At 36.9% G+C, this 26361-nt stretch overlaps 1 protein-coding gene across 5 annotated transcripts in view; it reads right to left on the reverse strand.

Annotated features, from left to right (window-relative positions):
- Positions 1-26361, reverse strand: part of TAF2 (TATA-box binding protein associated factor 2) — a 56689-nt gene that overhangs the window by 22464 nt on the left and 7864 nt on the right. For all 5 annotated transcript variants that reach the window (XM_040685904.2, XM_040685888.2, XM_040685894.2 and 2 more), the window contains 16 exon segments: positions 25806-25947; positions 25209-25440; positions 24369-24553; positions 23650-23763; positions 22247-22346; positions 19392-19477; positions 16206-16341; positions 14740-14894; positions 12490-12604; positions 12284-12393; positions 11692-11757; positions 10327-10579; positions 6837-6977; positions 4964-5074; positions 3667-3860; positions 2337-2476 (listed from right to left, as the gene is read on the reverse strand). In XM_040685904.2, the coding sequence (XP_040541838.1) occupies positions 2337-2476; positions 3667-3860; positions 4964-5074; positions 6837-6977; positions 10327-10579; positions 11692-11757; positions 12284-12393; positions 12490-12604; positions 14740-14894; positions 16206-16341; positions 19392-19477; positions 22247-22346; positions 23650-23763; positions 24369-24553; positions 25209-25440; positions 25806-25947 (2280 nt within the window).

Here is a 26361-nt window from a genome sequence, read left to right on the forward strand (position 1 = left end):
TATGAGGAGAGGCTGAGGGAGAAGTTGGCAGGCCATGCTGCATACCCTTGCTGGGTAAAGAATTGGCTGGAGGGCCAGACCAAAAAAGTGGTGGTGAATGGAGTCAAATCCAGTGGTGAGTGGTCATAAGTGGTGTTTCCTAGGCACTGGTATTGAGGCCTGTCCCATTTAATATCTTTATTGATGACTTGGATAAAGGCATTAAGTTTGCAGATGACACCAAGTTGGGATGAAGTGCTGATCTGCCTGAGGGTAGGAAGCACTACAGAGGGATCTGGACAGGCTGGATAGTTGGGTTGAGGCCAATGGGATGAAATTCAACAAGACTAACTGCTGGGTCCTTCACTTTGGCAACAACAAACCCAGGCAATGCCACAGGCTTGGGGCAGAGTAGCTGTAAGACTGTGCTGAGAAAACAGACCTAGGGGTGTTGACAGACACTCGGCTGAACATGAGCCACAGCGTTCCCAGATGGCCAAGAAGGCCAATGGCATCTTGGCTTGTATAAGAAATAGCATTGCCAGCAGGAGCAGGAAGGTGATCATCCTTCTGTACTCAGCTCTGGTGAGGCAGCACCATGAGTACTGTGTTCAGTTTTGGGCCCCTCACTACAAGAAAGACCATGTCCAGAGAAGAGCAATGAAGCTGGTAAAGAGTCAGGAGCACAATTCTTATGAGAAGTGGCTGAGGGAACTGGGATTGTTCATTCTGGAGGAGACTCAGGGGCAACCTTATTGCCCTCTATAATTACCTGAAAGGAGGCTGTGGTGAGGCAGGGGTTGGCCTCCCACATAACTAGCATTAGGACAGGAGGCAATGGCCTCGAGCTGGGCCAGGTGAGGTTCAGTTTGAATATTAGGAATAATTTCTTCTTGCGAAGAGTGATCAGGTGCTGGAACAGGTTGCCCAGGGAGGTGGTTGAATCATTGCCCCTGGAGACATTAAAGAAACGTTTAGATGTGGTCCTAAGGGACACGGTTCAGTGGGAAATATTGGTGGTAGGTGGATAATTGGACTAGGTATTCTTGGAGGTCTTTTCCAACTTTGGTGATTCTATTATTCTAATACAAGCACTTTCCTACCCAAGTCAGCCATTACATATAAACAATAACCATAAAAGGTCAAGAATTTAATAAGAAAACATTATTTTTATCAGTTTGTCTTTCCAAAGGGTGGGATGAATTAGTGAGAAGGTTACTCTAAAGGAAGCAGGCTGATGAGTAAGCTTTCCATTCTCCAACAAATCTTTCCACTAACTCTATGAAAGAAGGAACAAAATAAGGAACATAACAGAAAGAGTGCTGCACAGTATCAACAGAGGTCTGAATTCTATCTGGGCATCACTCATAGAATCACAGAATGGCTTGGGTTGGAAGGGACCTCAAAGATCATGAAGGTTCAACCCTCCCACCACAGGCAGGGCCACCAACCTCCATATCTAATACTAGAGCAGGCTGCCCAGAGTCCCACCCAGCCTGGCCTTGAACACCTCCAGGGATAGGGCATCCACAATCTTTCTGTGCAGCTTGTTCCAGCACCTCACTGCTCTCATAGTAAAGAACTTCCCCCTGATACTCAACCTAAATCTTCCCTCCCTCAACTTAAAACCACTTTCCCTTGTCCCATCACTCACAGGAGTATCAAATGGTACATATACAGTGTGTTATAGATCCAGAATGACTGGTGAATTACAACCTACTACTTAATTTTATACACAAAAATCATTAGTTTCCAATTCCCTCTAGAAAATATATCAGAATTGACATTCAACTTCAAAATGACATTCAAGAAAGCTATTAGTATTTTTTTTCCCCCCAAAGATCTCCAGCAGTCAACTATATTTATCATGTTATAAAACAGAAACATCTCACATCAGCTGTGTATAATGAATGGCGAGGTAGAACAAACCAATATTCATTAGAATAATTTAAGTCCCCAAAATGTAGAGTTATAAAACACACACATGAAAAGAATAGAGAATAGTAAAAAGATAAAGCAAAACCAAGAACTTCGACTACTAATTATTGCTGAACTCAACTGAATCAAAACCACTACAAATGGTGTTAAAATAAATCAGCAGCACTCCTCAGCATCCCTTATCACTACTCATAATACAGCCTACTCATTATTTCAAAATTTCAGATGTCTGATTCAACCTATGAAACACTGAGAAACAACATACACATCTTCATAACATTTGCATTATCAGCCTTTCTGATCAACACATTAACATAAGCTCTTCCAGAGGATACTTCAACCTAGAATTAACAAGGTAATTATTAAACATTTTACTACATCACAAGTGTTACAAATTGTCAAAATACATGGAAGAGTACCTTTTGTGTAATCAACCACAGCCTCCAATGCTGCTATTCGGACATCTACGAAGTGCCCATATTCTGCATATGACTTGAAGAGAGCAGGATCACTTGGGACATGACCATTCTTTTGAAGCACTCTAATAGCTTTTAAACAGCTAGAAGCAGAAGAAAGGAAATTTATATTAGGCTTCCAAAATGCCATCCAAAAAGTATATAGTTTCTTCCTTCGGAATCAAGTAGTCTTTCTCCAGTATTATGTTACCCCAATCAACAATTATTTCTATAATGTTAACACACAGCACTGAGTAACTATGAATTAAGCAGAAACACTGAAGAAAAATTCATTGTGTTAAACTCAGATTGATTTAAATAGAACTGTACTTGCACAGAAAAAAATAGCTTAGATTACTGTTGAATGCTCTATAGATATTGCTACAATAATACTTTTTGCAAAACTTTAATCAATTTCTCATTAAAGAAGCAAAAGCACGATCAATTTATGTCTGCTCTTAACAGTCTACATTGCTAGAGATTAATCTTGAACAACAGAGCAGTGAAGACGAAGTTACACTACCAACTTTTGAAAACCGTGAAGAGTTTGTCATTTAAAACTGAAGTACATAAGCTAAAATCTCAGTAACAGAAGAGTACACAAAACCATAAAAGTAGTGACTACTCTCTTGTGTGTGTACAACAAAATGGGTTCTGATGAATGAAAAACTGGACATAAGCCAGAAGTGTGCTCTCGTAGCTTTGAAGGCTGATGGTATGCTGGGCTCCATCAAAAGAGGGGGGGATAATAGGGAGAGGGAGGTGATTGTCCCTCTGTATTCTGCCCTTGTCAGGCCCCATGTAGAGCTGGGGCCTGCAGCACAGGAAGGAAGTGGAGCTGTTGGAGAGGAGGGCCACAAAGATACTCAGAGAGCTGAAGGACCTTTCCCATGATGAAAGGCTGAGGGAGCTGGGATTGTTTAGCTTGGGGAAGTGAAGGGTGACCTTACTGCAGTCTTCCAATACTTGAAGGAAGCTTACAAGCAGGAGGGGGACTGACTTTTTATGCACGTAGATAGTGAGAGGACAAGGAGAAATGGATTTAAACTGAAAGAGGGGAGGTTTAGGTAAGATGTTGCAAACAAATTCTTCACTCAGAAGGTAGTGAGGCACTGGCACAAGCTGTCCAGAGAACTTGTACATGTCCCATCCCTGGGGCAGGTTTGATGTGTTCCTGGGCAGTCTGATCTAGTGGTTAACAACCCTGCCCACTACAGGGGGGTTGGAACTAGGTGATCTTTGAGGTCCCTTCCAGCCCAAGCCATTCTATGTTTCAGTGATTATTAAACCACACCTGACTGTAATGGTGTGTCTGTAGCTAGGAAGAAGCTTCTCCATATTTAGGAAACGGGTAATTTCTTCAAGAATAAGTCGAACGTCAGGATTTAAGTTATCCAGTGTTCGTACTTCATTGTTCACGCTGACTGCAGGAGTCACAGAGTTGGCTAGGGCATCAATCAGCTCAGCACGATAGTAGTTGTCTGAAAACTAGACAAAAACAGCATTTAAACACAAGATATAACAAAATATATTCTTAAAAAGTTGAGTAATGTTGAAGAACTGTTACAGAATAAGATCTTAAAACAGAAACCATGTGACAAACTGTGAGAAAGCAAAGCAGTTAAATAAATCTGTCCTGAAAAATGGATTTCAGTTTTAGCAAGCAGATAAACTATCTTCTACTACATTAATCTTCACTCTGGGATACAAGCATATTAATAGTAATACTTGATTTTTCAATATTTGTAAGAGTATAGAAATGAAATTATAAAAAAAATTACAAAAGCAGAATGAAGTACTGAGTTTGCATATCAGCTAATTTAACCTAAGCAAGCTGAGAGAGTGACGGATACAGCAGAAGGTTTCAAATGTATGCTTAGAAGGGACATACAGAAAAGTGAAGTGGGATCTTTCCTTTGGTGGTAGAGAGATGCTGCTACAACTCAGCATATCCTTTGGAATCATCCTTGCAATTTTGGACTTCTTAAACTAGGGAGGTGAAACCTCTTATCACCTTAGGATCCTTAAAGGATCATCCTTTAGATGTGTTCTGTATGCTGAGGAACTTAAGATGATACTTTCAACTCAGGGGCTTCAGTTTAATGATGAAACAACACTAAACTGAGCTTCATCTTTTACTTAACTAGATGTAGGTCATTCTATCACTAACAGAAGATTATTTCCTTTTAGACATTCTTCTCAAATGCGAAAAAAGTGCTTAACTTCCAGTGCTACATTCATGCAGAAAACATTAACCTTCAAACACATTTTCTCAAAAAAAAAAAGAAAAAAAAAAAGGATCTTAAAGAAAAAAAAAACACAAAGCAAGTAAAGTATGTGTCCAAATGAAGACAGGCAGGTCCTTAATAAGTCAACAAGCACAGAGCTTTCTCCAAGAGAAACAACCAAGAAATGTCACCTCAAATGTCAGCTATAGAATATTCTTTAACATGTACTGTTTAGTTTAGCATATCACCTTTTATCAACTCTCCTAGCTAGGTATTTACATTAGTGGCATAATACATCATACAGTGTATTCACTTTAAGATTCTCCAAAAAAAGCGAGAGAGTAAAATAAACACATTCTTTACCTTATTCTTCCTGTTATCATTATACTTGATCAAATCCAAAATAAACATTAAAACCTCCTTGGGACAGAGGTTGTGAACATCTCTCAGAAGAGCCATGGCAACCGGCATAGTCTGTGTAATAAAATTAATACTATTATCATTCTTACAACAGTGAAATGACAGTTACACCCTGAAAAGAGCTATACCCTGAAAACAAGCAATTAGATTTGTAGAAACAAATCTCCGAAAAAAATGTATTTAAATTCTTTTTGAAAGACTTACCATATGCTACGTAACTTTCAGTTCAAAAAGCCATGCAATTACTGCCCAATAATCAGTCACAGAGCAGACAGAAAAAGTTATACATGCAAGAAATGACTCAGTTCAAGGCACTATCTAAAAGGTAAGAAATGGAAAATAATGAAGCAAAGAAAATGGTGATATTCATTCTGAGACTGACATCCAAGTTGAGTGTTTGTGTGTGAACCTGGTATCTACGCCTGATATGTACACTCAAGAGGTATACACCCAATACAGTCAGTGGTGCCTAAACAATTATTAGATAAATAGGTATTAATCTCACTAGATATTTCTTTTAGCATCCACTCGAATAAGTTCAGGAATCTTATCATAGAACTATAAATTTGAAACATGAGATTAAAAATCTAAGGGACAAAAGCATTAAGACTTAGTGGGAGAGAATGAACAATGAGAAAAAGAGAGGAAGACGACAAATGACTGTTCAAAAAAGAGAAGGGTGGGGAGAAGGATGAAGCAGTTTTGGACAGAGAAATAAAATTTAACTTTTCTCTGATCAGTAATATGATATCTGTAAACTAAGAATTCAATCATCCAGTAATTATAAAGTTAGCCTCGAGAGAAAAACCACTGCCATTTGTTTTAGTTGTTATTCACTGTACACTGCTAACTATACATCTCAGAGACAAAAAGTGCATAACATGAAAAGAATCTGCAGCAGTGTGATGTTGACAACGAGTGGAAAGGAGGCAGAAAGAAGATTTACATAGTGCCTTGAATTAAAAAGGCCATCAATTTAAGTTTATAAGATTTTATGTGTATAATGAAATCAACGCCATTAATGAAGATGGCTAACAAATTCAACTACAAGAGCAGACCACAGAATGGCTTGGGTTGGAAGGGACGCAAAGGATCACTGAGTTCCAGCCTCCCTCCTACAGGCAGGGCCACCAACCTCCAGATCTGGTACTAGACCAGGTTGCCCAGGGTCGCATCCAACCTGGTCTTGAACACCTCCAGTTATGGGGCATCCACAAGCTCTCTGGGCAGCCTGTGCCAGCGCCTCACCACTCCCTCTGTAAAAAACTTCCCCCTGACATCCAGTCTCTCTCCTTGAGCTTAAAACATTTTTTTCTTGTTCTATCACTGTCTAGCCTTGCAAAAAGTTGATTCTCCTCCTGTTTATAATCCCTTTTAAATACTGGAAGACTGCAATGAGGTCTTCTCGCAGCCTTCCCTCCTCCAGGCTGAACAAGCCCAGCTCCCTCAGCCTATCTTCACAGGACAGGATCATCCTGATGATTAGCTTTGTTACTGTGCAGTACATTCTATTTAAGAACTAACTCAAATATTTACAACTAATTATTACGTGTACTATAATTTTCTGAAGAAATTGCTAATTTAACTGCTGCTGTTCAGAGAAAAGTGCTAAGAAGTTCTGTTAACTATTTCTTAATGAAGATGGAAGAAAAGGGAAAAAGAGGAAATAGGAAAGAACCAGTTATTTTCAACTTTTCATCTTTTAATGAATTGGTAAAGTGAAACTATGCTATGAATGTTCCAGCAGTCATCTTCCATAGGAACATTTTCTTTTTGACATTTAATTTAAAGAGTTCAGTGGAAAAGCAAATTTTACCTTTTGCAGAAAGTAGCTTTGAAAGTTCATAAAGTTGTTGGTCTTCACAATGTTTGGACAAGTCTTACAGCAAAACATTCGGGTAAAGAGTGACTTCATGGCTGGTGGTCCTGTCCACGTACTTACCATGGAATTTGCAATCTATATAATTATGGGAAAGGGAAATCACATTACCATCATTGCTGTAAGTTTAAATTGGCTGTAAAGAAATAGAAATTTCCCCAAATAAGAAATAATAATTGTCAGGAATGTACTGCCCTTCAAATACAAACATATTTTCAACAATATATTACATTACATTAGCTAAGTTTACCCTGCCATCCCCAATACATCTTCTCTACATTAAATGTACATTTTTATGTAATTGTTTCACTTGGAAGATGTCTGCATCTAAACACCTTTCCATGACAAACTTCTGCTTTTAATTATTTCATCTTTTCTATTTAGATGAATGTTCTGTGCTTATTAAGCCAAATTTTCTGACTCCACAGAAGCCAGTGATGGAAAAGGTTCTTACAATACCAAAGTCCCAGATTTACCCTGCCAGTAACCTCAGCCTAGGCTTCAACTAGTCCTTAGCCACTCTAAGACTAAAAGACCACCCCTAAAGCAAAATGTAAGTTAGCTACCACAGAATCACAAGGACCTACAAAATCATCTAATCCAACCATCCTCCTATCACCGTCACTACCCACTAAGCTACTAAACCATATCTTGTAGCATCTCATCCAGATGCCTTTCGAACACTGCAAATACCGCTCAGCTTTAATTTTAGTTTGCAATCAAAGAATGTACTGAGACAAATCTATTGCTATCATCTGTTCTGAGGTAAGGAAGAGAAGTTCTACAAGGACAAACTGTCATTATGCTTTCCCAGCACCCTGGGGTTTGTGTATTTGTGAAATGAAAGTGTGCAGGGTAGAGTATCTGAGCATGGTGAGTGCATTAACAAATGGGACCAATAGATCATACACTTTAGGACTTTACAGTGTTACACAGATTCTCCAAAAACTAAGAGAAACATGTTTTCACACGGAAGAAAAATGATTTTGATGATTTCCTTCCAAAATTAGGTAATCTCATTCCAAAGGGCATGACACATGCAGTAAGAAAAGCAAGCGGTTGCTTGAAGATGGATAGCAAAATCACCATCTCTCCTATGTAAGGTGGAGGCATTACTATTAAAGACATTTTCCTTTCACGTCAGCCTTTAAAGGAAAGCTAAGGGGAAACAAAACAGTGCAGCCCTTTCGAAAAAAAAGAGGTTCTCTCGCTATAGGTACATGTGTAGCTTTTCCTATAACCTACATAACAAATCTTCCCACAGAGAAAAAGTAATCACAAAAGCTACTGAGAAACCATGATGATGAACTTAAAACTGCAAACAAAAATGCAAACAAAAAAGTACGGAGACATTCCCAGTTCATTACAATTGGGGTACACATGTTCTAATTTTTTTTTTCCAATTCTTAAAGTTTCATGTTGCAAAATACACAGATAAAGAATGGTACTTTCAATTTAAATCAACAGTGGTAAAATCACCATCTTAACTCTATTTCTGCATCTTTCACACAAAAACTGGCTATTTATTCGACCTAAGAAGTAACTATCATGAATGGCTCTGGAAATCCTCATTATTGGGAGTTTGTTTTGTTGGTGGTTGTTTTTAAACCTCACAGTACATCCCAGCACTGCAGCAGGCCACAACCTACAGGTGGATAAATCCGCCTGCTTACAACTTGGAATTAATATCATAACATCATTACCTTCACCTTTCCCTGTAGGGTCATTTGCCATGATTTACTCAGCAGTGTGTGAGTGTTTGCACACTCACATATGCATGTATTTACTTCATCAATGAGGATTTAATTATATTATCTGGATACTTGATTGAAGTGCTGTTTTACAACAAAGCATGCAGTACATTTAGGAAGCACAATAAATCTGGTTTTATAACTGGATTACCACCTATCATTTTCCTGTATCTATGTAAGTTCATCTAGAACGTTTCAGAAAATTAACCACAATCCAGCCAAAAGCTGCAAATTAAGAAAAAGAACCTTCTCACTAATGAAACATGGGAGATTTGTCTTTCCCTAACAAAGATTAGACATTCTGAATTTTTACATACTTGAAAATTGAACTGAGTCAATACGAAGCAATTCTTACTGGCAGCCTGATGGTGGAACTACTAACAGATCGCATTACATTTTCCATCTAGGTAGCTTGGACAAGTGTACCTACAATCCTACCCATCCTTCCATGCCTCTTCACCTTGATTTCCTATCACAGCCATACTTCTCACTAATTTTAATCATTTATTTCTGTGAGTCCACCACCTTTACCTCCAGACCCCAGCTGTTTTATTTACTTTTTTCTTCTACGACTACAATTTCATACAATTTTCATAGAAATACAACTAACAAAAACTGGTTATGATTATCTGCAGGCAAATGCATAAGATTTCAATGTAAAGACAGAAAAAACGTTGCATTTCAACACTTTGACAATTGCTCTTCTAATATTCACCTGTGGAAGGCATTTACACTTTTATATATTCCAAATGAATGCATTATGAAATACACATATTTTGAGTCAGGTGTCAGTATTGATTCTAGCATAAAAACTGGTAGTATTACATCAATGTTTCATAATATTAAAATATTCTCTCAAGCATCTATTGGATTTTGATTTTCAAAATATAGCCAAAGTATGCATTTCTATATGAGTATAAAGCAGAAAGAAAGTTATATAGCAATAACCCAACCTCTAGAAACTGTCTGTTAGTATGCCTTTGTACCAATAAAAGTATGCCAGTAAGTTATGCCAGTAATGTGCCTTTTCAAAATTTCTTATTTATTCTTTTCTGTTTCCATCCAGATGTTTTATAAGGATCTCTACTTTAAATTCATAATGTTAATTTTGTATCTAAACAAAAAATATCCTCCTTTTTCAAGGAAGGCAACTATGTGGCTGTTGAATATTTAATTGCAGACCAACACTGTATTTATCTTGCACCCTATTCAACTGAACACAATACAGAGCAGGAATCTGAATTCATGTAAAGCAGACAGATGAATTTCAGAACTTCAGATTTCTCAACAGAGAGGCCAAGGAACTACCCAGTAAAACAAAACAAAACAAAAAAAAAGAAAAAAGAAAAAAAAGAAAAAAAAGCATTTTGACTCTGAAAAATATGAAATAAAAAGTCTTTTATTTCTGCCATTTAATGAAATCTGGAAAAATCTCTTGTGGTTTTCATGTCTGACATCTCAATTTTAACAATTATGAAAGCCTTCTGCAGTCTCCATTTACAGACTAAAATAATACTGCTTTCCTTTCAAATCAGTCAAGTTAAAAATACCTGGCAAACATTTTTAAGAGGCTACATAATCAAGCCAATTTAAGTACTGCGGTGAATTCTGACCCATTTTCAAATCCTTTAGTGTCTAGCAGATTTCTTTCCTTATTCCCATCCACACAATCTCACCTTTGCAAGGCAGAAGCAGGCTAACATTCTCACTCGATAGAAGCATTGTTCCTGTTCTAGTATATCAGTCAGTGCAAGTCGTGATGCTGGTGTAGGGAACTTTTCCAATGCCAGAATGGCTTCTTCTTGTGCAACCACATCTCTCTCATATCGAAGCTGATACTGCCACATGAAATCAGATTGTTCAAATTCTACCTTCCTCAGTACGGACATATCAGGGTCTATTCTTATCCAGAGCAAAGGGGAATCAGCACTAAGACAGACATGAAAAACGTTAATAGCCTACAACATTTCAAGGCTGTCAATGTCAAAAGATGTTTTGATTTTTGAATTATTTTCAAATTATTAGTGTATTCGAAATGTCCAAGAACTGTAAAAGAATTAAGGTTAGAAGGAACTTTTGGAAGTCACCTCACCCAGTCTACTGCTCCTAAGATGGCAATTCTACAGTCTCCCAGGGCAACTCTCCAAATCCCAAACATGTCAGTGTATGCCATATTTCACTATTTTTAACCAACAGACATATATTCCTGATAAACTACTGTGTAATCTCAATACATTTCAACCTTAGTCCTCAGACACCAAAACTGTCACAGCTGAGCAGCACTTTTCTGAGAATGTTAACAGATAAAGCATAAGTACCTTGCATAAAATCATATGCCCTTTCAAAGGCAGTTCTAAGAAGATAATTAGGATCTAAGTACAATATAGTATGTAACTTGAACACAAAACCAAGTTACAAAAACTTATGCTAAAGGCTGTTAAATACAATTTAAAAATCTATTCACATGTCCATTGTTAATATAGAAGTTATAACAGCAATTTGCACAATGAAATGATTCCCTATAAAATTATTCATATTTTAGATGAGGTTTATCTTAAAAGGAATAACTCAAAGAGTAAACTGTTCTTCTTCAATGAGACACCATTAGTTCCCATGAAAAGAGTTTACTTTGATCAGCCGCTAAACAAAGTATCAACACCTCCAGTGCTTCTGAAAGCAACACTGCTCCAAATCCAGTAGGGTAGAACAAGTATTTACATTGAGCAAGGATGTGCTTCCATAGAGCTAAACGTTTCCAACTGACCTCACCCAGTAGATTCTTTTCAGTATGAAGCATTTCACCATTCATCTGCAATCTAAAATGATTTTTTTTTTTAATTAGCCAAAGAATTCAGGAACTTGTCTACCTTAGTGTGAGTTAGTTAAATATTCTTTATCAAGGTCCAACAAGTGATCTGACTTACGACTTGAAATCTGCCAGTCATATAATGAAGCACAACTTTACTATTTAATCCTGCAAAAAACACACAATGGGAACAAGGCTCTGTCTCACACTGAGAAACATCAGCAAACAAACTTACTCCATAGCAGAAAGGTCCATGTCCACCTCCTCTCCATTCATCAGTGGAATCTTTTTCTTCTTATTTCTATTTACAAAAAAAAGGGGGAAAATAATCAACAAAAACGATATTCAAAAAATTATCGTATTAGATAAGATATACTTATAAACGCTTTGCCACACCAAAAAATAATGCTCTCCCCAACACACACATAAAAACCAGTTGAGCTGTGCATTGGTTTTGTTCAGAAAATAGTCATTGATACTTTCTAGTTGCTTTGAACTCAGCTCCCACAGTGTTAACAAGTACACATCAAATACTCAAAATAGAGTCAGAGGTAGTTATTAAAATGTATCAAGAAACAGCAAATCTGTGTAGAAAGTACAGCTTTCCTTGCCTATCAAGCTTAAAGAACATCCCTGGGACTCAACTTCATGAATGAAGATCTTCCCAGGTGAGGCATTCCATTCAAAAGCACTTTGAATAGTTTCATGGACTATTAGAGCCTTCAACTTCACCCACACAAACAAGTTCTATAAAGAACTCAATGCCCTAGACATTTTTACTTACCTATACTAACACACATAAACAGCAAGTGGTTTTTAATTCTTACCTCCTGCTTTTAGAATGGCAAGGTATATCGTGTTTAAGACTGTTTTCTTCAATCTGTAATGTATGGTTAAATGATCCATCAAGTTCTTGAACTGTCACTTTAAGAGGGCCCTTAAAGTTGAAAAGATTATTAACATTAAAAATAACACCTTTTATCGTTCTCATCATACTTAAGTGTATAGGTAAAATATGGAAAATTGACCTTACCACGTATTTCTGAGTCCCAGGAGATGTATAGTCTTGTTTAATTTCCAATTCCAAAACATTCCGTTTTCTATTAAACGCAAAGCTACCATAAAATTTGACCACTCCGCTCTGATCTCTGAAAAGCGGTATAGGAAATCTACAGCATAATACAACAGCTATAAATACAGTTCTTAAACTTTTCACTCACTTTTTACACTTATTTTATGCTTACTCCTAGAATTTCCAAGCCCAAGAAAATCGGGAAATAAAAATGCATTTCCTTCATATGGATTTTTAGATTTTTTTTCCCTTTAAAATGTTTTTTTAATGTATATTCCTGTATAACATAAAAAAAAAAAAAAAACTGAAGTGAAAATTATTTAAAAAAACATGTTAATAATGGAAAAAAGATAAAAATACATTGGGCCGCCCTCCCCCACTCCCACATCCTTAACATGCTTTCAGAGAAATGAACTGAGGAGATCTTCAGAAATTTCACTAAGAAATGTTTTAATATAATTTGGAGGAGTGACTGAAGAAACTGGGGCTGTTTAGCGTGGAAAAGGAGGCTGAGGGGAGACCTTACTGCTTACTGCTTACTGCTCTCTTAAAATACCTGAGAGGTGCTTACAGCGAGAGCGGGGTTGGTCTCTTCTCACTGGTGACAGGTGACAGGATGAGGGGAAATGGCCTTCAGTTGTGCCAGGGTATATTAGGTTGGATATCAGGAAAAACTTCTCTACTGAAAGGGTGGTAAAGCACTGAAATAGGCTTCCCAGGGAGGTGGTTGAGTCACCATCCCTGGATGTGTTTAAAAACTGTTTGGATGTGGTGCTCAGGGACATGATTTAGCAGAGGGTTGTTAGAGTTAGGGTAGTATGGTTAGGTTGAGGATGGACATGATGATCTTTGAGGTCTTTTCCAACCCGAGCAACTCTATGATTCTATGATACTCTTCAGGTAATACTACAAGCTGTGGGATGAAAGAATTGAGTGCAGCCATGTCAAGAAAGACCTGGGGGTACTGATGAATGGAAAGCTGGACATGAGCCAGCAGTGTGCCCTCACAGCCCAGAAAGCCAACTGTACCCTGGCCTGCAACGAAAGAAGCATGGCCAGCAGAGAGAGGGAGGTGATCGTGATCCTACCCCTCTGCTCTGCTCTGGTGAGGCCTCACCTGGAGTACTGCATCCAGATATGGAGTCCTCAGTGTAGGAGTGACATAAACCTATTGGAGCGCAGCCAGAAGGTGGCCACAAAAACGATCCAAAGGATGGAACAGCTTTCCTATGGGACAGGCTGAGAGAGCTGGGGCTGTTCAGCCTGGAAAAGAGAAGGCTGAAAGGTGACTGCGAGTGATCCACTCACCTCAGATAGCAATGCAGACATTTAGGCATAGGTGTAGTGTCAGTGTATACAGATAAAATATCTACTTTCCTGAAGTGCTTGGCACATCAAAATATGAAACTGAGAATAATGTCTTTGTCTTTTGTGTACTTTTGATGATCACTCTACAAATATTACTTTTACACTGATTTTTAGTTAGGTACAGATACATGGATGTTATTGGTGTTGAAAATCCATTAAAATACTCTAAAGACAAGCACTTTTGCTTTCTGTTTTAACAATAGGACATGGCTTTGCTGAAGTCATGTACCATTTTAATCAGTTGCCACAGTAATTAAAACTCCCAATGAAACCAGCTAAATAAAGCAAATTCATATTTGCCCTCAGAACAAGAAACTCCTTCCTGATTAGTAACACAGACATTTGAAAAATGAACATTATTTCTTTGTACTTCTACCCAACTTTGTACTAACACAAGCTACCAAGCTATTAAATGCATTAAACTATTAATCTGTGCTTTAGGTTACTCATTCCGTGCTGATTTACTGGAAATCACATCTAAAAGTGCACCAGACTATAGCATTTTCCATGTCAGACTTCAGCATATTTCTATGGGCAGTGTCCTCTGGAATCCCTTTAGTATAATTTGGCCTTAAATTCCACCAGAGTTCTTGAGCTTCTTTCAAAATAAAAATCACAGCAATCCCTTATGGTAAAGAACACCTAAAATGATAGCATATGCTGAATGACTACAAAAGGACAGTGAACCTGGGTCTCACATCTATTTCTAATTCAAAGAATAATGTACTTAACTGTTCAGAGATATGAAATACCTTCCTTCACATTCCTTTAGTAGTGCCAATTTAAAAAAAAAATAAAATCATTCTCAATATTAACAATCCAGACCAAGAATAAAAAGGATACACCCACTGCTTTATTAGAGGTTGAATGTCCTTGCCAGAGACATTTGAGATAGATTTCAAAAACCCAGATGTGGAAACCAACATCTGACTCCACATGTGTGACTGGAACTTCTGAGATGAAGCAGTGCTAGCCAGACTCAAGAGCTTGTTGAAAACCTAAAATGATAAAAAGTTATTGTTTTAATTAAGCATTTTAATGCACAAAATAAGCTTTTTCTTCCTGTTTAGGTGCAAATAAACTAGAACCAACTACCAAAAAAAAACCTCATCATCACCTGACAACTGACTTCCAAAATAATATGAAATTATAATGCAGAGGTTAACAAGTACGTTAAGCAGCTTTATAGGAGTTTCCTCTTTGTTCCGTAACTTAAACTGGCACTTCACATACCACTTTACTATGTATGGTTTAACATAAAATCTACTAAGAGTCCATACGTTTTCCAAAATTATCTACAGTAAAACAAATCATGGAATATATCTGCTTTTTAGAAACAAAGCATTAATCAGGTTCTTTGTTTACCTTTTTGCTACTGTTTTTTTTATTATTATTATTACAAAGAATAATGTAATTTTATTTAAGGAAAGCTTTAAATCTTCTTTATTTTCAGCCTGACAACAGCTGCTAATAACAGCTTTTAGCTCATGGGAGTCCAACCCTTCAGCTTGCTTGCACTGCACTGAGTGAAGAGGTATTATCATTGGTCACATCAAAAATATGGTTAATGTATAAAAGTAACACAACTCCTTTTTAATTATTATTTTTTATTAAAACATAAAAAGAGGACAACAAAAATATATATAAAACTGGCAGGTTTGACATATTTTACCAGATGCACAAACATGATATGCTTAAAGAAAAAAAAAAGGCATCTGAAACTGATAGGAAATGTTTCACCTAGTTGGGTATTTGTAGCAGTCTCTTTTTTAAGATAATCACAAAACGTAAAATAAATAAAAAATTAAAAAATTAAAAAAAAATCAAGAAAAACTACAAAAAATGAAAAAAAACCTACAGTTTTCTATTCCACCACTTCTAGTATGAAGATTTCTGCCTCCCCTAGAATGGAAAATTTATATAGTAGAAAGAGCAAAGCTGGATTCTCATGACTTTATTTATAATTTGATTACATTAACTCACAGAGACTAGCTATGAGTCAGTAAAACAGGTTCTCAGTGTTACAATCAGTCACAACAATTCAAAGAAATGGAATACTCAATTATTAAATATTAAATATTGTTAATTATTAATTAAGAGAATAAACAATATATTAAAAACATTACTAATTACACATAAAAGTAACAGCGAACCTTATTCTAACAATTTTATATTTGTTCTATGCTGCCTAAATTGAAAATACACATGGAATCCTAACATAAGCTGATGTGATCTTCTTTAATCTCCATAGAAGCCACCAATAAAGACAGGAAGTTCTCTATATGTCACATTAACATTTAAATACTGACCTGTAACATGAACTCCATGCTGATCCTATTCTCGATCAGTCTCATGACAAGATGTGCTTTACACTGGAACATAGTGTAATATTCCCAGGACAAGGTATGAGGGTGTTTAATAGAAAAATGTAAATGTGATGCAGGGCTGAAAAATAACAGCAACAAAAAAACACTCTTATTTTGCATTTTAGGGAAAGAAAACCAAAAAACTTATTAGCAACAAAAATTACAGCTACAGCAACCATTAGGATCTCTTCTATTGCTTTAACACTATTAATCATTACATTTAAAGTGACTGTACAGAAAGGTTGCAGGGGGTGCACATACCTGGAATCGAGCAAGTATTGTATAGACAAGTAATACAAGCCTTACTGTAACTTCTCAGAAAGATGCTGATGGGGTGAAAAACACAGCAGGGAATCTATGACTTGAGTCTGGAAACTACATGACTTGACATTCTACCTGTCCCACTTCCATTTAAAAGTAAGTATAAAATACTAACATTTACAATCAGGTAAATAATTGCCGTAATTAAAGAGGAGGATGAGTTTTAAGATTCATAGCAGACTTTCATGTGATGAGCCAAAGGAATTGATTAATTTATTTTTGTTAGCAACTTTATGCTTTCAATACTTTGGAAAATGGATGCCTTCTAAATTAGATATCACGCCAAAGAAGACTATGCAAAGCATCATATTACCACTGCCACACTGTTTCCGTAACTTGAACTCTCTGTGGTGCTCCTTCACACATACCCTTTGTGTCTATAAGCAAAATATTTCAAATGGTTTAACTTCATTCCATATCAGAAGACAGACAAACAGTGAAATCCTGAAACTTTTTAAAATAGGGCTTAGTGGCTGTACAGCAATAAAACACCAAAAAATTAATTTTGGGGTGTTTTAAAGTTTTACCTTTCAGAACATAAGCTGACCTATAGTCCAGTTTCAAAGTAGAAGAGTAACTGTACCTCCCTAGAAAAATAAGACCTTTTTGCCCCTTTTCAGTTATTGGAGAAGGTAAATCTGAGTTTATTTTAATGATGAACCAAAGTTGAGGAAACTGTATTTTATTGTGCTTGACATTTGAACTTTTTTCTCTGAACTAATAACAAACATCTTAAGAAAAGGACCCATGCTATGTCAGGCCAACTTCTTAAGAAAAAGGAATCCAGACTCATTTTATGTTGGCTGATGGAGAATGACAAATTAGCCACTGTAATATAGAAAATAGCAGCTACTTAACATGTCTGAGTTCAAAATAGGGTTGTCCTGTGATTCTCACTTTTACATAACCTAACTAAACCATTTCAGGATGGAAAAAAACAACAGGTATAAGCTTGATCTTTCATGTCAGCTATCTCCAGAAAAGGCAACTTCTAGAACCTTCAAAGACCTATGAAACAAACATTTTTAACTTTGACCGAAGTCCATGAACTTCACCGTTGTATGTCAGTAAGAAGTATTTTAACAGCACAAAATACCAGCACTTGACTTTTTAACTGCAACTGTTAAGATTTCAGGAGATGGCAAAGACCAAGACAGTCACAACACCTTAGTATTCTTTTCCTACCCTTTTATTTAATGGGAGATTTCTTTGGCTTTACTCACAAATGTCAGTATAAACATAAGATTAAAAAACATGTATTTCTGAATTTAAGCAATACTACCCATTCTATGTGTAGTGAATATAGGAATAAGAATGTGCTTAGGTTTACTGCTTGCTCTTTCCTGTTGTTTAGAAACTACTGAAGTCTTCCACATCTAAAATGTCCCGTTATTCTGAACATTTCTGTATTCTAGGGTAAGGAAGGGTTACCAACCATGACACCGAAATGCAAGAAGGAAACTGAGGTTGTGGCTCAGACATTATATAATAATTTGGTCTTGGTATAAAACTATTTATCCAGCTTCAAAATACACACTTGATTGACTTTGGTAAAATTCTTAAAAACTACAACCAAGCCAGGGACCACATTCTTGGCCTTTTTAAATTTACTAAGTGTTGACTGATTTTGTTACTGCTTACAGTATTGAACAGCAAATCAGAACAGACCAGTTCATTTGAATTTGAGAGTTGTCATTTGTAGTTCATTCAATTGTAATGTATTTCTTCCCATTGTATTTTTCATCTATCATTACATTCTTAAAGCTGTTATCAAATTATCATCAAACAAGAATTAAAATTAGCAATATGAGCCTAGAACTTTTGTTGAAGTGAAAAGTGAATTAGCCCTTCCATTAAAATTTAGAACACCCATACCCAAAACACAGGTCAATCATTTGATAAAAAACCCAAACCCTAATCCTGCCCTAATCCTGTCAATATGCTTCTCTCACTTGATAAACATCTATTTAACATTTCTGGAAGCTTTTAATTTTTACAGTAGCAGGGCACTACCACGAACACTGAAGAAAACCAAAATCAGAGAGGGAGAACACAACATGAAAATGTAACGAGCATTTTAATACACTGATCTATAGAAGTGTTAACCTGGAGTTTATTTTCTTTCATTCTCCCCGGCTATGGGATTTCTTTACTTTCAGAAGAAATATTCTGGAGAGCAATGTTTCTGTTGCACTACATACGAAGAGAAAGAATTTGTGGTAGCTCTTCTATGAAGAAGTTAATTTGTATGAAAAGTTATTTCTTTCTGGTTATTTCTTTCCATATTTTAATTTAGTTGAAAATAGGATTATTAACCAATCTAATTTTTATTCTTATTGTTGTAAATTGGGACTGCAATAATAATGCAAATATATTTGGCAGGAAACATCATAGCAGATAAGCATAACAAAGAAATATATGTTGAACACAAAAACAGCAAAGAAAAAGAAAGCTAATGGTACTCTAAAAAAGCTAATGGTACTCTAAAAAAGATTACTAACCACTCTAGAAATAGCTCAAGCCAAAATTCTGGCTCCATCTTCCCTCTCATCCTCTTACTAAGAAGTATGTTCGTAACAGTATGAAAAACATTCATTATACTTAATTCCCTTCAAGATTTAAATTGAAAGAAAAATAAAACAACAGTGATACAATATACTCAAGATACTTTATGAGACTGGTAATATATGCCTTGGGCAGCTGAAGTTCTTCAGCCTTTGGCCTTATGCCGCACAACACACCCAAGGCATATATTAATGGCCCCATAAAAACATACCCTGTAATGACTTGCGGCTTAAATAAACATACTTGTCTTTCTCTTTTCCTCCTCCGAATATTGGATGCAGCAGAACTCCTCCGGTCTTCAGTTCATATGCCACTATTTGATCTAACTCCTAAGAAGTACAACACACGTAAGCGAGCACAATTTTGGAAAGCACAGAAATTAGTTGTAGAAGATAGGGAAGTTTTTAACATCATTGTTCAAGCCATTCCTCCTAAAGAAATATGTTTATAAGCACAAACTAATATTTTAAAACCAGCCATCTCCCTCAGCATGGCAAGCAATAGTAACACAGTTGAAACTAGAAGTTAACTCTTGCTCTGGATCTGGACTGTGGGTCAACCTACAATATCTAAATCTGTAATAATCTAAGTCTAATATCAACATATCTAAAGAATATTGTTGTCCACTGCGTAAGTTTCCTCTGATCTTTTTTCTTTTTCTGAATGTTTACATTCCGAGTAAAGTAATACTGAGGACAGCTATATAGGAGACTGCAGAATATAAAAGCTCACCTCACCTTGACCTACATTCAAGCCAGACAGAAGCAGGCTCTGTGTCTGAATTTGTGTGCTGCTGTGCCCATGTTAACAAGCACACTTAAGGCAGGATGTTTGCTCACTGTCATCCAACAGTCAACATGGCTTCTGGATCAAATCAGGTCAGTTTTAGCATAAGGAGAGTGAACTGTTGTCTGCAACCCAATGTTAGACAAGGAATTTCCAATGTTAACATATTTTGATATGTATTGATTCCTATCAACTTGCACCCTTTCATATTCTGACAATATGTTAAAAACACTAAGGGAAGCACTTCTCAGTTAAGTGCCTCCGCATATAACTAACACATAGGGAGAGAACATGAACATCTAATACTCAGAAGCAACTCTGCACACAGCACTGGACTCTGGCATTCTCTATTGTACAACCATGTTTAGCACAGGACTCGTGAGGTGAACATGCCTTATTCAGACAAGGATAGGGTACTGGGTCCCTGTGGGAGTAAGAGGAGTAATTGAAGCCATTTGTTAAGAAAAATGTGACACGATGAAGAAGATACATATCTTTCTATAAATGAATATCACTGAAAAGAGTGAAGAATCACTGCTGTTATGACTATTAAGCTCCTGTCTCATAACATTAGACTTAGGAAATAATCAACAGACAGAACTTTCTTTTCCAGTACAGGAGACTCTTAGTGGAAAAAATAATCTTAATGAAAATAAAAAGCTACCAACTTTCACCATGGACATCAAAAGTTTCAGGTCCAACAGCTCCAACAAGTTCCCCTTCTAATCTCCAAAATCATCCACAGTGTGTACTGTCTGCAGGAGAATACTGTGGGAGAAGCTGGCAGCCCGTAGCTTGGACAGATACACTCTTGGCTGGGTAAGGAACTGGCTGGAGGACCGGGCCCAGAGAGTGGTGGTGAATGGAGTTAAATCCAGCTGGCGACCGGTCACGAGTGGTGTTCCCCAGGGGTCACTGCTGGGGCCTGTCCTGTTTAATATCTTTATTGATGACCTGGATGAGGGCATTGAGTGCACCCTCAGTAATTTTGCAGATGACACCAAGTTGGCTGGAAGTGTCAATCTGCCTGAGGGTAGCGAGGCCCTACAGAGGGATCTGGATAGACTGGATAGCTGGGCTGAAGCCAATGGGATGAGGTTCAACAAGACCAAATGCCGGGTCTTGCACTTTGGCCACAACAACCCCAGGCAATGCTACAGGCTTGGGGCAGAGTGGCTGGAAGACTGCGTAGAGGAACTGGACCTGGGGGTATTGATTGACGCTAGACTGAACATGAGCCAGCAGTGTGCCCAGGTGGCCAAGCAGGCCAATGGCATCCTGGCTTGCATCAGAAACAGTATTGCCAGCAGGAACAGGGAATTGTCCCCCTGTACTCAGCACTGGTGAGGCTGCACCTCGAGTACTGTGTCCAGTTTTGGGCCCCTCACTGCAAGAAAGACACCCACGCCCTGGAGCGTGTCCAGAGAAGGGCAACAAAGCTGGTGAGGGGTCTGGAGCACAGGCCTTATAAGGAGCAGCTGAAGGAGCTGGGATTGCTCAGTGTGGAGAAGAGGAGGCTCAGGGGAGACCTTATTGCTCTCTGTAACTACCTGAAGGGAGGTTATAGTGAGCTGGGGGTCGGCCTCTTCTCTCGTGTGACTAGTGATAGGACTAGAGGGAATGGCTTCAAGCTGCACCAGGGAAGATTCAGGCTGGACGTTAGGAAATACTACTTCTCTGAAAGGGTGGTCAGGCACTGGAATGGGCTGCCCAGGAGGTGGTGGAGTCACCGACCCTGGAGGTGTTCAAGAAACATTTGGACATTGTGTTGAGGGACGTGGTTTAGTGAGAACTATTGGTGATGGGTGGATGGTTCGACTGGGTGATCCTGTGGGTCTGTCCCAACCTTGGTGATGCTATGGTGATTCTATGAACTGACTTGAGAGAAACTTGAGACCCCTTGACTTGAGACAGCTTTAACAGGTATTTTTCTACTGTTTTATTATAAAGTCAGTACTTAAATGAGGCCAAAAAACACCTGATCCACTGATGATCCAAGCTAACACCAGAGCCCTTCTAAGGTACAGGAACAGTCTTCACAGTATTAGAGCTTTAGTTCACAAAAGAGATCTCCTTATGAATTTTGCATTCTATTTTAAATATTAAAAAGTACTGTTTTTCTGTTAATTTTTTCCTGTCTTTGAGCAAAAACTCAAGCAAAAACTCAAGAAAAAACCAAATGCACAAAAAGATGATGACAATCATTATTCGTAAGATAGTTGCAGAAACATAGTTTGGTTTTTAGCTTTAAATTTTGATACTATATCCACAGATTATAATAGAAGTAGAAAATACTACAATTATGTTATTACCTGTTTAATCCAGTGGCGATATTCATTAACACCAAAGGTTTTTTTCATCCAAAGGCCATATATATAACCAGAGATTCCCTTTAGCACCCATTCATCTGACCTATAATAAGAAAGAATCATGAATTATGGCACTTCAGAAGGTATTTCATAATGGATGATATTTTTAACTAGCTCAAAATAGCCACAGGTTTCAGCAGGTTATATAACATTCTCTAAGTCAATAGAAGTCTGATGAGCTGTGAACCAATTTATGTAACTTGGCACCTGGATGGGACTGATGAAACTGAAGAGCCAGTGAAAACTGAACTTCTACCACAGAAGTCCAGATTAAAACATAAAAGCAAACTACCTTAGCTGAAACCATAACAAAACAATGGAAATAGATATGAAAGTTAAAGCGACTCCTAATTTACATGATCTTAATTTCTCGATACCTCTCTCAATGTGGTGGAGAACATTTGGACAGCAACGAGACAAAATATCTACCTGCACAATTCAATGGACACTCACTTAAAAACACCTTTAGAAAGTTAAGAGACTTAAGAGTCTTCTCTCTTAAGAGAGAAGAACATGGAGAAAAACCACAAATTGAACATGAGCTAGAATCCAAAGTATAAGAATGGCAGATAGAGTATGATGAGGTGAACATAAGGAGGAGACAAAAGGGAATCATCATGAGAGAAAAAAAAAACAACAAAATAAAAAAACTGTCACGACCATTGTTGTAAACTAGGAATAAGCAGCAGAACAATGGAAATTATCATAGTAAAAACACATCAGTTTCATGGTTTTTTTAAGTCAAGAGTATTCTAGGACCTACAATTTTACCCTGAAAAAAAGTAATGGGCCCCTTGTCTCTGAAACATAACGTGTACGCCAAAAGCTTTAAAATACACAGTAATCAGAACTACATGACAAAGTTCAGGGATATTTTCTGAGCGATAAAGTTACATGGAGCTTACCATCCCAGCAAACATGTCAATTTGACACTGATTTCTGCATTCTCTTCTCACATACTTCCCTCTAATACATTAGCTCTGCACTCAACAAGTACTTTCTGCACAAGTTACATTCCTTCATTCAAAATATGATAGAAATTCTCTGATAATAATCCTGTATGAATTTATAGCTACCAAAGCACAGTACAACAGCGAGTAACAGTAATTTGAGAGAAGACACATTCAACCACTACAGTCTTCTGAACATACAGATCTCACATCCCTGTTCAAAGAGAAAAAAAAAGCTATCCTAGAATTTCATTTACTGAGATGGTTTTATTACTCTTCTGCTTCTTCTACAGTTACTTCTTCACTTATACTTCTGGTAAAATACAATTTGCAAAATAAAGTTTGGTTCCCTAAATTTCCCACTTTTTCTAGGGAGTACCACAGTAAAATACTTACCAGGACATTCTGGATATAAAACATCCAAAAAACTGCTGGGCCAGGGCCTGTGCCAAGCACCTCCTTGTTAGTGGAGTTTCATCTATAATCATTGCGCTGTGCAAGAGATTTGTGCTGGACCCCCACAAAAAGAGAATAACACAGTATGAGCAGAAGCTCAAACAAAACACCCACCCAAAATAAATAAACAAACAAACAAACAAACAAATAAATAAATAAGACCTTGTTTTAAAAGCCAAAACAAATACAGTATTTCTTTCACTGGTTTTTCAGCAAGATATCAGCATTTTTTTTTTTTTTTAATAACATTAATCTAGGCAGATCTCCTGCTATTATAAATACACACAACTTTTCCTTTATAGAGCCAAAGTAGTTGAACCAGTGAAGAAATCTTTTGGATTCATAGTACCCTCTCCCAGCTGAAGAAAAACAAAACATAATCAAATGTCTACATTTAAGCTGATCTTAACTATTTAATGTACGGTGCTTCTAAATCAGAAAACCTCTGCCAATTTTTTATTGAAGATGCAAATCCAACATCTTTAAAAAATATATAATTAAAAATGCTGTTAGAAGTCTGCAATGTCACAGAAGACAGCTTTTTCATACTAGGAAACCTGAAACTCAGGCTATAAACATAATAACATCAGGTATTCCCCAATAGTCTTAGAGTTTCTATACTCATGGATTTAGAAAGTATAATTTTCGCAAATACTAACCTGAAAATACTCATGGATGCATAGGCAGCTACTTCAACATACGCTTCATCAATAAAAACTGTCTTGAAGCAGGAGTATGGATAGCGGCAGGTAAGAATCTCCTCATAAAACTCAAAAACCTCATGAAGGTATGACGTGGTATGTTTGAGCAATGGAAGTAGTTGTGGCAAGCAAAAGTGAGTTACCTACAAAGGAAAAAAATGATACAGGACTGGTGAATGTGTTTAAATCCATTTACATCAAATTAATTATGTAACAGGAAAAAAAACCCAAAAAATGGTATGACTACTACAAATTAACAGAAAAAAAGCACTTTCTTGGTGTGATAACAATTACAAAGACAGAAAAGTGCACCAGGATATTTACCTAAATTGTGAGAGTAACAACGAACAATTGTTTTTACAAATATGTTCAAAGACATCTACCTAGTGATCATCATTTAGTCTATCATTTAACCTAGTTTACTGTTTAACATGACATGACATTTTTTTGTGACTTTGTAGTCTAGTGCCTTCAGGAGTATTATTTTTCTTACATAATAATGAACGAGACACATATCAGCTAGGGAAGCAGTGTTATCATTTACAAGACGACCTAATAGAGCTGAAGCCATGAGTCACCTTCAGTACTACTGTTTTCTCCAAAAGTTAACTTCAGCACAGAAATGAAGTTCAGAATGATTCATAATTTCAAGTCTACTTTATACAAGTCTAACTCTATAGAAATTTATCAGTTTGCTCTTCTCAAATCTCGAGGACTGATTTCTTTTTCTTTTTCTTCTTTTAAACAGTAGCTATCTCTTTAATAAAAAGAAAAGGAGACATCTATGTAGATTATTACCTCATGCATGTATGGATCAACAAGAATTTCAAAAGGTCCTATGGCTAGGGAGATGTTAGAAGCAGCAGTTGGAATTGCCAGCATATAATGAAATGTCTTCTTTCTCATGTCATGGGTATATACAGTTTCCACCAAATCTCCATTTGAAACAGCCACCATTGCAGCATCCACGGTATACTCAAGTTTCCAGGTACACAACTCAGAATATGAATCAACACAAGGAAACCAAAATCTAGGAAAGTCAGCATGTGAGAAAGATGGTTAACAATTATGCTTACGTTTCATAAATGATACTTCTTTCAAGTTCCAAACCATATCTTTTAACATTGTCAGTGTTGACACACTTCTACTACATGGTAATGGGTATTAATATACACTGCTTTCACAAAGCACTGCAAATTACTTTGCCATTACCTCCTGAGCTATAATGACTAGAAATCCTAATTGCTAGATGCTATTTCACACTGGTGAGCTCCTTTCAAGCAGAAATTAAGTTCTCAAATGTTCAGCTTTACCAAGAATTCAGGGAAATTGTATTTCCTACACTATGAGATTAAATAGGAACTGCAGTCTAACATTCAAAGAGAGTATTCTTACCTTGTAGAATTTTGATAACCACACGAAAAGACATGAGCACCTCTTTCTGCCATGCTGCCCTCCATGTTGGGTACCACAAAATGAAGACCTCCTTTTGGCTGGTCCAGAGAAAAATTTATGTGCACCTTTAGGACTTTCAACTCTGCAGCATCGAGACAGAAATTAGAGTACATACATAACTAATGTGAAAGTTATTTCAGAATAATCATTCAGTTTCAGACTACTGGTCTTTCAAGATTATCTGTTAACTTCCTTCTCCTCAACGTGCACATTCACCTTACAAAGCACAATACAAGAGCTTACAAAACTGAGACCTCTTACGCTTAACTTACAGGATATGAATTTATGAGAATTTTTATTAATTGATAAAAACTTCGATTGGAGTTGCATTTAATCTTCCTACTCCTCAACAGTAAAGAATCTTTATACAGTTATTGTACCCTTATCGTGATTTTGTCTGTACATTGCTGAAGTTACATTACTGAAATAATCTTCTACCAAAACTGCATGTAACAGGCACATTCTAAAAAGATATGCTATTATGATTTGCAGTTTA

The sequence above is a fragment of the Gallus gallus genome, chromosome 2 (assembly GCF_016699485.2).
Source record: "Gallus gallus isolate bGalGal1 chromosome 2, bGalGal1.mat.broiler.GRCg7b, whole genome shotgun sequence".
Classification (NCBI taxonomy): domain Eukaryota; kingdom Metazoa; phylum Chordata; class Aves; order Galliformes; family Phasianidae; genus Gallus; species Gallus gallus.